The sequence below is a fragment of the Peromyscus californicus genome, unplaced genomic scaffold (genome assembly GCF_007827085.1).
Source record: "Peromyscus californicus insignis strain IS unplaced genomic scaffold, ASM782708v3 Scaffold_9__1_contigs__length_137607984, whole genome shotgun sequence".
Taxonomy (NCBI): domain Eukaryota; kingdom Metazoa; phylum Chordata; class Mammalia; order Rodentia; family Cricetidae; genus Peromyscus; species Peromyscus californicus.
The window spans coordinates 18,179,071-18,191,942 of record NW_026294617.1 but is presented as its reverse complement, the minus strand read 5'-3'; the positions used below and the strand labels follow the sequence as shown (position 1 = coordinate 18,191,942).

The following is a 12,872-nucleotide window of genomic DNA, read 5'->3' as shown; positions in this document are numbered from 1 at the left end:
CTTAAAAAATTAGAAGCAACTGGGCATTTGTTTTATTTCCCCTCAAAACTGCAACTTTGAGAAGAGAGATCATTTTTTACTGACTCTCATTGCAGGAGAGCACTATGACCCCTGACTACAGGGACTTCAGAGACTAGCCATCTGCTGCTGCCTTCCCAGATGGTATAAACGTGAGAGGCCAAGAGAAGGTGAGGCACTTCAAGTTTTCAAAGGCAATTTTACTGTTAAGTAGCAAAATCAAAGAAATAAAGGCAGAAATTTTTCCTTGAAAGGAAGCAGCTTATAAGGAGATTAAAAAATATTTACAAGGAAATGTCAGCTAATCATAAATATCATACAACTGACTAAGATGTAATTTGCTAATATAGTTGTGCTGATCCATAGGAAACTGCCTGTATTTTAATCATTTTTATCCTATAAAAATGCAATTTCCCATGGTTCAACCTAGTAAATGGTCTAGACCAGCCAGAGACATCAGTGTTTTTACAGAACGGTTGAACACACACTCAGAGCAGAACAATCTCATGAGAACAGCTTGTGTAGGGTGAGTAGGACTCATAAATTTAGTAAAGATATAAGAGGAACACATTTGAGAACCAATAATACTCAATAACACTCTGATTAAAAAGGAATAAAATAAAAATACTAGGTGTGGAATAAATAATTACACTAAAGATACCTAAATGATTAAGCTGTACCTTCATCTAACTACTATATAAACAAAAATGTATGCTGCTCAGGAATGTTTTATTTCCATATAAATTAAAAATCTCTGCTAATTTAATTATAAAGAAGTAAATTACATGTGTTATAAATTCTATAAGGCACTTAAAATGGGAACTCTTTTTTTAAGAATATATGGAAATTATGTATTAATCATAATCATTTACCAGACCCTTTCCTACTGTGATTAGATTTTTCAGGTATTTGTATGTGGAGTATACTCATGAACTTCTGAGCCACAGATTGACATTCTAATTATTGGTTTTCTATCACCTAGCACGGTGAATGGCATGGATCATACACTCAGATGCCTGCTAAACTAATCACTAAGCTAGTATTACTTTTATTCTTGATTTTCACTTTTAATTATAAAAAACCTAGCTGGGCGGTGGTGGCGCACGCCTTTAATCCCAGCACTCGGGAGGCAGAGCCAGGCGGATCTCTGTGAGTTCAAGGCCAGCCTGGACTACCAAGTGAGTCCCAGGAAAGGCGCAAAGCTACACAGAGAAACCCTGTCTCGAAAAACCAAAAATAAATAAATAAATAAATAAAAATAAAAAACCTATAGTGGGACACCAGACACAACATTGTATATTACATCTGTAAGGATAAATTTAAAGTAAAAACAAAGGAATATGAGTTCTCTTTTAAACTATAAAAGGTTAATGGCTTCTTAAACTATATAAGGGCTATAACAGCTTTATGTCTATAAAAATAAATGGAAAATGTCTACATGTTTAGTCAAGTAATTCTTTTTATAAAAGGCAAAGGAGCATAATGTTTCAATCAAGGTGACATAGGTATTTACACTTTTAGCAATATCTGGGCATTGCTGTTGCAAGATTTCTACTGTGAAGGCTGAAGCCTCCATGTTTTAAAACAGTCAAACACATCAAAAATAAAAGCTTTTTAATATGACAGTGTGTTGTCTAATTCACATACTAAATTGCTCTATACAGGGAGACTTCACAATCCAGGAGCCGTAGCCGTGCTGCTGTAAGTAGGACTTCAGTAGTGCTTTAGCTTCTTGATAGGGTCCAGACATACACTAGAGAAGAGAAAAGTTGAACTGAATCAACTGGCCTACAAAGTCAATAACCCTACACTGCTTAACTTTATGTTAAAAAAAACTAATAAAAACTCAATTCCTGTGCTAATTTAAAACAATTATTTCCCAACACGCCTAAAAAGGCAATTTTGCTTGTTATTTAACATTTGCTTGTTATTTTAATTAAGAGTAAACAAATTCACGACAGAAAAACTGAAAGAAAAAAACATATAAAGTATGCACTATAACACCCAAACTGTAGATAACTCCCATTGCTATTTTCATGTATTCTCATTTTCTATAAACAAACATATATATACCTTTAAAAAGCTACTTTTTATGATTTATTATAAAACTCACCCACTGCAAGTGTACAATTTTGTCTTTGTTAAAGTTATTGAGATGTACAAATGTCATCCAAATCCAGTGATAAACTTCCACCTCTAAATCTTCCCTTGTGCCTGCCTGCAGTCAGTCTGTATTAGCCCCACGCAACTACACATTTTTCTGTCTCTAGATTTTTTTCCTGGAAGTTCCATATAACTTTATTAACACATTAAGCACGCCACTATGTTAGGCTAGCATAACATTTTCATGCTATTCCACGTCAGGGTTAGGTTTTTATGGTAGATTAATACCATTGTATAAGTCTACCACATCTGTCCATTCACCAGCTTATGAACTTGCATTGTTTCCGGTTTTTACTATCAGGAAAATGCTGCTATAAACATGTCAGTTTTGTTTCTCACAAATACCAGTGGTACTGCTGAGTCCCACAGCAAGAATGTTTACCTTTGGTGGTGGAAGAAGCCAAATTGTTTTCCAAAGTGGCTGCACCGTTTTTCCAGTCTCATTGTAATGCATGAGCACTCATTTCTCCAAATGATTAGCAGCACCTGGAGTGGTCCAGCTTATGGACTACAGGTTGTTCATGAGGTTTAGAGAAAGAAGCTTACTCCACCAAACTGTGAAGTGTAACAGCAAGTGCTGATGAAGAAGCCGAAGAAATGACCCATCCCTGTCTAGAACTGGCCAATGAGACTGAATTACACAGTGTTCATTGTAAAGTAATCAGCTTTATCTTGAAGAATATGTCATCTATGACTTATAGAGAAGTCTATGCCTGGCTTAAAGTTTCAAAGGATAACCTGATTGTTTTGTTAAGGGCTAATGCAGATACTGGCTATAATTGAAAGTCAATGTTCATTTAGTACCCCAAAAATCCTTATAGTCATCGAAAGAATCATACTAAATATATTTTTTGTGATTTATAAATGAAACAATGAAGTCTGGATGAAAGCACATCTGCTTACAGCATGGTTTACTGAATGTGTACACAAGTATATTTTTCTAAATAGATATAAACTCTGATGTATAAGATTTGCTAATTATTAAGCAAGTAAAAACATAGATAATAAAACATTAACGTGAGTACAGAATAAAGTTTTTCATTTTGTTTGACAACTATAGTTTACATTATTTATGACATGCTTCAGAGTATGCTAATGAATAATCACTACTTTCTTACAAAATACTATTGTGAGATATAAACAAGTACCTAAAATACAGTGTTAATAAATTTTTTCTGAATATACAAGTAAGATGTTAGGCTTTTATGAAAAACTTAGGGGAAAAAGCTATATAGATTCGTTCCACAAATAGAATTTATTTTAAAATATGATAGATCCCTTGGCATATCAGTTTTTTAAACATTTTTTTCTCAGTTAGTGAACAGCTTTATTCTAAGGAGAGCACCCCATTTTTGGCTGCTCCAGCAATGGGGCATCTGGAATGCATGACAGTAGAAAAATCAGTCCTAAGAGGATGAGCACATCATTCCTCTTCATCTTCCTCAGCCATGCCCAAGGCCTGGGTGCTTGGGGCCCGAGCAGGGGTTGCCTGCTGAATAGAAACAATGCCACTGAGCAAGGCACAGCCCACCATGGTTGCCAGCCCTGCCAGCACAGATAGAATCTGGTTCCAGCACCGGTATGGCTCCTCCTCGGGTCTCAGGGCCTGCTGGTGTCTGGCTCAGCTCCATCTCAGGGAAAGTAGAAGTTAAGGATGTGGGTATAGTAGACACAGAGGTTGTGTAGCCCATGAGGGTGGGCCTGCAGCTTCCCACTGGGCAGATTTGCCTGCAGCAGGAGGACCAAATGGCTAAAAACAAAGGCATCCAGGGAGGCAGGGGCATCGTCAAAGAAGAACTTCTGAGAGCCCAGACCTTGAGAGAGAAGGGTTAGGCACTCCCGAGCCTCTTGATACAGCTCTTTCTCTAGTTCTTCTTCAACCTCTAGTTTGTGCTCACCACACAGCAGCTGCAGCTGCTCCATGTACTGGCGTTGCATGCAGCCTGGAAGGAAGAAATTGAGGGAAAGGGCAGAGCCTCTGCATACCACTTTCAGGTCACTTCCACACAGTTCTTGGCATCTATCCAAAAAGTATGTATTAGCACAGGGAGTAGTTTCTCCTCCAACAGAGACATGAAGGCTAGGGTATCTGCTCCTTGCCCAGCTAACAGATCATAATCAGCATTATACTTCTCTTTACAAAGATGGGTGATGATCTTGTGTGGTATTGAGATGACCTCTCCACTACTGGTTTGAAGGGCAGGCAGAATTCCTGAAGGGCTCTGCCAAGAACTGCTGATCTTATGTAGCTTCAGTGGAGCACCTGTAAATCTGGTATAGGTCAAAATGGCCAGACTGCCCAGGTCCACAGATGGCAGGCCCCAGGCCCCTGACCAGCAGAATAGCCCCATGAGTGCTGCCATCTTGCACTCTCTCTCCAGTTTTTTTTTTTTATATTTCTATGACACAGAAAAGTCTAATAGATTCCCTAAACTGATGTTTGCTACAACTGCTCCCTGAAACACAAGTATTTTTGTTGTTTGGAGGCAAGGGTCTTCTATGTAACTCAGGCTGGTCTCAAATTCATGCTCTTCCTGCCTCAATCTCTCAAGTGCTTAAGGGGGGATCCATTCCTGGTAGAGGCTGTGAACATGTTGAAATGACAACAAAGAATTTAAAATATGACTTAAATTTACTTGATGAACAGTGGCAAGGTTTGAATGAAGTTCTACTTGGCTTAAAATGCTAAAAAACATACTATTCAGAAATCTTGCATGAAAGAAAAAAATGAATGTGACAAACCTCACTGCTATCTTGAGAAACTGTAGCCATTTCAGCATGTGGGATGTGGAGGAAGGATGATTGCTGAGAGTTAGGCTAGCCTGGGCTATATATACCGAAGCCTTGTTTCTAAAGAGCATCTATATGAAAGCAAGGCCCTCCACTGCCAAAGCAACTCACTAAGTTTTTAATGTTGTTGTTCTTAGAAATATTTAAAAAATCATGTTTTAAAGAAATGATGTTACCTACACACTTAACAGGCTACAGTATTATACAAAGTTAACTATTACACACATGACCATAAAACTCTGTGTGACTCCCTGTATTGAATGGTCTGGAACAGATCTGCAGTATCTAAGGTACGTCTAGTTTAAATTGTGAAACAGGTAAGTTTTCCAACTTTGTTCTTGTTTCCCCTCCACTTTCTACACAAGCATCTGTAGCAGCATTGATTTTTGCACTGAAGCAGTAGATTAAATTTGAAGACATGTGCCATCTTAACACTTGAGATTTCCAATTCATGAATTTGTTACATCCTCTCATTTATTTACATCTTCCTTAATTTCTCTCAGGAATGTTTTTGCTTGTTTGTTTTTTGTTTTGTTTTGTTTTTTTTCCGAGACAGGGCTTCTCTGTGTAGCTTTGTGCCTTTCCTGGAACTCACTTGGTAGCCCAGGCTGGCCTTGAACTCACAGAGATCCGTCTGCCTCTGCCTCCCGAGTGCTGGGATTAAAGGCATTCACCACCGCCGCCCGGCTACTCAGCAATGTTTTATCACTCTAGTGCACAAGTCTTATAGCTCTTTTGTTAAATGTATTACTGTGTGTATGTGCCTGTGTATTTGCTGTTGTGTGAAATGGCTTTCTAAAATAAGATTTTTGGAATATCTGCTCTTAGGATGTAATTATATAATTTATTTTTCATATTGTTCTTATATAGGGGCTGGAGAGATGGCTCAGAGTTAGTTCTCGCTGCTTTTCCAGAAGACTCACATTTGGTTCCCAGCACTCACATCAGTGGCTCACAACCACCTGTAACTCAAGCTCCAAGGGATCTGACACCCTCTTCTGGTCTCCACAAGTACCCACATACAACATAATTCATACATATACACATACATACAAATAAATAAATTGTTCTTATCTGTGACATTCCTAATTTACATACAATCTAACAGCACATGATAAGTTATCTAGCAGATACCCAGGAAATCTATCCTATAGTTTTAGCAATGTTATTTCCTAACATTTGCAGCCCACAGAGGAAGAAGACATGCTCCATGTTGCTGTTTGTTCTTTTATTTGGAAACCTCACCCAAGGGGACACTCTGCCTAGGTCCTCCAGGTGATGGTCTTACAGGGCTTCTCCAGTAGGTTTCTGCACCAGATTATTTATTATTAGTAAATTTATTATTATCATTAGTAGTAGTAGTATTGTTATTATTTTGCCATCTATCTCTTGCTGTTTATTCTTTTACTTTGGCTTGCTACATACTCGATAAAATTATTCATTCTAAACTGAAACTATGGTTATTGTATATTGCTCTATGGGCCACCAGAACAGATGAACAGAATAATGTAAGAGGGGTAATGGGCCAGGTAGTGGTAGTGTACACCTTTAATCACAGCACTTAGAGGCAGAGGCAAGCAGATCTCAGTGAGTTTGAGGCCATCCTGGTCTACAAAGCAAGTTCCAGGACAGCCAGGAACATTACACAGAGAAACCCTGTCTCAAAAATCAAAACAAAAAAAGAGGGGTAACAGATAACATTTCTGTCTTTTTTCCAGTCATAGCTACTAGGGAAGGGAGATTTCAGGTTTTTCACTATTAGAAATAATACTACTGTTAAGTTCACTGTTGATACCCTTTATGAAGTTGTAGTAAGTTCACTTCTATTTTTTTTACTTCCTTAGTGCTTTATTATAAAATGCTAGACTGTTCATTTTGAACATATTTAAGATAATTATGAAAGCTTTAAACTTGTATTATTAATATAGTGTTTTACATAAAAATAATTTTCTGATGTTAAATCAACCTTGTAAACCTGATATAACAAACAAACAGAGTAGAATACTTATGATTTCTATATGCTGCTGGATGGTTTTTCAGTATCTTGCTAAGGTCTTTTCACATTTATGTTGGTATTGTTATTTCCATTCTGTGATACTTTTGTTAGTTTGGGTATCAAGGAAGTATTGGTCTTGTAAGAAGACTGGGGAAATGTTCTTTTTATGTGAAAGTGATTTTGTAGGATTTATATAATTTTGTTATGTAGAATTCAGGGTCTGATATTTTAAATGGGAAAAGAACATGTTAACAATTCACAACTTCTCTATTTGATTAAGTTACAGTTGGATATTGTTTATTTTTTTAGTCGGATTTTGTTATTTGTGTCTATCTAGTAACATGTCCATTTTATTTAACTTGTTAACAAACAGCTGCTGGAAATCCAATGGCTCCCTGTGGTCCATAATGACGACCCTTTTTTTCATTCCAGAATTCAATAATTTCTGTTCTCATTTATACTCCTTTATCACTAAGAGATTACATTTTATTTCTTTTAATGAAGCAATTTTAGATCTCATTTATTCTATTAATTTTTGTTTCAAATTTCATCGATTTCACTCTGATTCATACTATTTATTCCATTTTACTTATTTCTGTGTTCCCGGTTCCCCACTTGTATTTTAACCAGCTTCTTGAGTTGGAAGCTTAAGTAACTGATTTTAGAATTCTTTTGTAATATAAGCATTTAAAGCTATACACTTTCCCTATTTCTTTAATCATCCATGCATTTCAATATATTGTCCTTTTTAACTCATTCTAAGATAATTTCTTAGTTTTTCTGAAAGTTTTTTTCCTATGATCCATTGGTAATTCATAAGTTAATTTCCAAATATATGGCAATTTCCCAGATTTTATTCTATTGTTAATTGACATTTTAATGCCACAGTGGCCAGAATATATTTTCTGTGATGTTTATGTTTTATTTTTAAGTTTTCCTGCTTTTACTATGAGATCTGTCTATCAGGTATACAGCTGCTATGGTCTCATCCTAGTTTTTTATTCTATTTTATTTTTTATTTTTATACTAGGCCTAGAATCCTAGTGGTTATCGTGTTTTTATAGCTTAGAGATAAATGATTTAGTAACAGCAGACATTGTACTCAAACACATAAGACCCGTAAGGCTTCTGCCTTCTTCTGGCAAACTTGCATGAAGAAGTGGGTATATTTAACATTGCATCTGTATCTTAAGCATCCTTTAGCTTTTGTTCATTGCCTGTTTTTCTTGAACCTTTCATGTTTATGACTCTGCTACAAGTCCCTGGGAGAGGACTATTGAGGGGCTAGACTCCAATAGTCTGCATTAAGACTCTATAGTTTTCCCATTGGCCAGAAAACACAGAGAATTTCAAATTCATTCTAGTCTTTTAATTTCCCCATATTATCTTGATAACCAGATTTACCACTTGCCTCCAACAAGGACTGCAACTTGAGCCAGTGAATTCACCAGCTTTTCTTATTCATTTCCTACCAATTTTGGCACCTTAAGCAGAAAAAAAAAATCCACAAATTGTTATCCTCTGACCCACATCAAGCCCACTCCTCTGACAGTAAATCTATGACTTTAGCAGCACCTTCATTCTGGGAAAACTACACTCCCCATCTTCAAACTAGAGACATGAAGACAAGAGAATGAAAACAGCTCCAGGCAAGAACATAAACTCGTTATTCTTATTTAAAATCCTAGCACTTTTTCAAGAATATATAGTTTTGATATTTGAATTTTCTACCTTTAATTCACTTCCAGAGTTATGAAAGGCTGTTTTTGACATTTTCATTCAGTTTTTTATACTTTTTTAAAAGACTTGTAGCCTTTTGACATCACTGAAAACAGCAATGATATAAAGAAGCTTACACTTAGTTGTATGTGGGTATGTGTGCATAGGCTTGTAGTTGATACAACTGTAAGTGGGTATGTGTGCACAGGCTTGTAGTTGATATAACAGTATGTGAGTATGTGTGCACAGGCCTATAGTTGATATAACTATAAGCTGGTTTATGTACACAGGCTTATAGCTGATATAACTGTCAGTGGGTAGTGTACACAGGCTTGTAGTTGATATAATTATAAGTGAGTATGTGTGCACAGGCGTGTAGTTGATATAACTGTAAGTGGGAATATGTACACAGGCTTATAGTTGATATGAAGCTTTGCAGCTCAAAAGTATGGTTTGGTCATTTCAGTGCTTGCAAAAATTAAGTGACTTTCATACAACATTGTATTATTAAAATCAGAAAATCAAAATACTAATGATAACATGGAAGCATGCACATGACATGTCATATTAAATGAAAGTAGAAAAAATAAAATCCAGTATGCTATGTGACTTTAGCTCAGTGTTTGCCTTGCATGTGCAAGCTATCTTAACTATTGATCTATTGCCCCCGTCACTAAAAATTTGTTTAGAAAGAAAAAAATCTTTATTATCTGCTAAATCATGTCCAAATTAGGGTCTGAAATTAAACATATTTTGAGTAATGTATTATTTTAAGACATAACATTCTATAGTTAATAATGCTATGCAGAGTAAAAGGTTTTATTACCTTTGTTTCTCTGGGTATAACAAGAAGGTGTTAAGCAATACTGTCAAAATAGGTTTGATAATATGTTACATTCAGAACTATTTAACACATCTTTGCTCTCTCCATAGATTCACCACATTATTGTCTTTAGCTGTACTTCTATGATCACCTTACCTTAGCTGCGTGGTATGTCCGAGCTTCAAGTAAATCATCTGTTTTAGCTTCCTTGGCAAGCAGATTAAATCGACTTAGCATTGCAGCCTTACAAAGCCGACTTGCCATTGACAAACCACTTTTAAATGGGGAACTAAAGTTGAAAGAAATGAAACACGCAGTAATCATAGTTAATGATTTATGTTCACAATTGTAGGGATTAAATAACAGTTCACAAATATTTATGATATCAATTAGGCAGAAGAATGCATGTTGGAGCTTTATTTTAGATAAGAAGCATCTTGAGTACTTAACTGCTGTCAGAAGCTAACTTTAATTAGTTTAACTTATTATTGTACTACATCAAAAGTTAAAAGAATGTATTTGAATATTTCTATTATTTGAGATAAAACTAATCTATGATAATACAAACGAAAGCAGTTGTTTTCCCATGACTGACTGAAAGGGAGTGTGAAAATACTTTCTGGAGTGGTGACAGCTATTGAATTTTGACTAGAGTAATAGGTGACCTGGATGGATACATGTATCAAATCTCCTGAAATTGTACAGTGCATTCCCTGTAAGCAAACTTTAATTTAGAAAACACTACTTCAAAACCATCCATACATGTGTACATGTGTACATATGTGTGCATAATTTGTCTGTTCTAATAAAAGTGAGTTCACAGATCACAAACCTTTTTACTAAGTAACTTTTCCCTCTCGTTATAACTCATTAGCTGTTCTGTGACAGATGATTAAAACTGTAAAATCCCTCCATTCTTCCAGTTTCCAGGTAGCTTTCCAGAGCCATACATCCCCTTGAATTTATGCTAGCCTTGTGATTTGTTATGGTGAACAAAGAGAAAATGTACAAGTTCAGAGTCCAGGTTTCAGGGGAAGCCTTCTCTTGTGATTCCTTCATGCTCAGCTAAGTGTGCTGTGACTACCATACTAAAGGGCAAAGAACAGTTATTCCTCTAAGAGATCAACCAAAGTGACTCTTCATTTGACCCACACCTGACTTCAGATGCCTGAGGGAGTTCTAACCAGATCCAGAAGGACCACTCAGCTGATCCAAACATTTATGGAGAAGTAATAATATATTGTTGCCTTAAATCACTGAATTTTGAGGTAGTTTTATATGTACCAAATGTTAGCATGCACTTATACATACAAAATGTATTAATCTCTAATTACTTTCCTACCATGATAGTGTTGGTAGATTTTCTGTAAATTTCTTGGGCTTTTCAGTAGAACTGGGGAACACAGGAGAAGAGCATGTGCCTAGTGTTTGTGAGGTACTGGGTTCCATCTTCAAAATCCCCCTAACAGTGGTAGTTTTACCTCCTTTTCCCCATATTTTGTTTCTACTTTTTTCTTATCCAACATACCGATGTTATGCAACAGCAGTAACAGTAACCAATCACCCTGACATTTTCTCACCAATCATGATAGTATTTTTGAGTCAATAAGGCTGTATTTTATCCCCCAACAAACCATCTACTATTCTCCTTTTTATTCTTACTCCTTAGTAGATCTGTTATATGCTCTAGTAGAATAATGATATGAATAATGATGATAAACTTAAATTTCTAGTTTGATGTCACCTCTGCCACTATGTGGAAAAAACTTCAATTAGTACTGTTGTATACAATATCTAAGTGTTTTTAATATGCTGCTAAATTTTTGTTGCAGTTTTGATTATCAGGAAGCTTTCTCTGTAAGTTTTGCGTGTATGTTGGGGAGGAAATAATCTTTCAACATGTTTCATGATGCAAGATACATTTGCTTCATGTAAGGATTGGTGGATTCATAACAGATATGGTAGTCCATGCCTGTAACCCTAACACTTAGCAGGCTGAGGCAAGATAACCAAAAAACTGAGGCTAACCTACATAGACTCTGTCTTAAAACACACACACACACACACACACACACACACACACACACACTCTCATGCATACACACATACAGTTGGATGCTCTTAAAATTTTTATTTACATGTGTGTGTCTGCATGTGTATATGAATATAGTGCAAGTTAAGTATCCTTGGAATTCAGATGAGGGAGTCAAATCCTTGGGAACTGGAGTTACAGGTGGTTGTGAGCCACCCCATGTGGGTGCTGGGATTCAAACTCCCATCTGCAAAATCAGCAACTGCTCTTAACCATCAAGCCATCTCTCCAGCACTTAGATGCTCTTCCTTCCTTCCTTCCCTCTTTCTTTCTTTCATTTCATTTTTTTTCTTTCCTGAGACAGGGTTTCTCTGGGTAGCCTCAACTGTCCTGGAACTCACTTTGTAGACCAGGCTGGCCTCAAACTCACAGTGCTCAATACCTCAGTTCTTTGTTGCTTTTTGTTTGCTTTTTAAAAAAAATACGTTTTAATTGAAATAAAATGGTCTCCTTTTTCCTTCCCTTCAACCCCTCTTATGTCACCATCTCAAGCTGATGGCATATTATTATTATTATTATTATTATTATAGTATTATTAGTATGTGTGTGTGTATACTCTAACTACAGCCACATGATACTTGACAAAGAGGCAAAACATACACTGAAGAAAAGACGGCATCTTCAACAAATGGTGCTGGGAAAATGGAATGTCCACATACAGAAGAAGGAAATTAGACCTTTATCTAAAATTAGATTCAGCTGGGTCAAAGATCGCACTCCGAAACCTGAAACACTAACACTGCCAAGAGAAAACACAGACAGTATCCTATGAGATACAGGTGTAGAAAAGACCTTTCTGATAAGACTCCATTCGCTGAGAAATTAAAGTGGACAACTGACAAGGGGGCCTCCTAAAACTACAGAGCGTCTGTACAGATAAGGAAACAATCAAGTGCCTGAAGAAGCCCCCAGAGTGGGAGAGCCTTTTCCAGCTACACACCGGCAAAGGGCTAATAGCCAGACTATACAAAACTCTAACAAACAGGAATCAAGGAAACTAGTGACCCAATTTAAAAAATGGGCTAGGGAGTTTTCAATTTAAAACAAGTGGCTAAGAAATACCTCAAAAAAAAAAAGTTCATCATTCTTAACAGACAGGAAAAGGCAAACTCAAACAACTTTGAGATTTCATCTCACTCCAGGCAGAATGGCTAATACGAACAAAACAAGTGGTAACAAATGCTAGGGAAAACTATAGAGAAAGCTGAACCCTTAATAACTTTTGATGAGAATGCAAACTGGTGGAGCTACTCTGGAAATCAATATGGAAA

The 12,872-nt window shown here is 36.4% G+C and overlaps 1 protein-coding gene and 1 pseudogene across 2 annotated transcripts in view; both read right to left on the bottom strand.

Annotated features, from left to right (window-relative positions):
- Positions 1-1,657: 1,657 nt before the first annotated feature.
- Positions 1,658-12,872, bottom strand: part of Adad1 (adenosine deaminase domain containing 1) — a 38,106-nt gene continuing 26,891 nt past the window's right edge. For both annotated transcript variants that reach the window (XM_052731701.1, XM_052731702.1), the window contains 2 exons: positions 9,666-9,798; positions 1,658-1,771 (listed from right to left, as the gene is read on the bottom strand). In XM_052731701.1, the coding sequence (XP_052587661.1) occupies positions 1,658-1,771; positions 9,666-9,798 (247 nt within the window). The remainder of the gene's footprint in view (positions 1,772-9,665; positions 9,799-12,872) is intronic.
- LOC128106293 (metaxin-1-like) lies at positions 3,605-4,553 on the bottom strand (annotated as a pseudogene).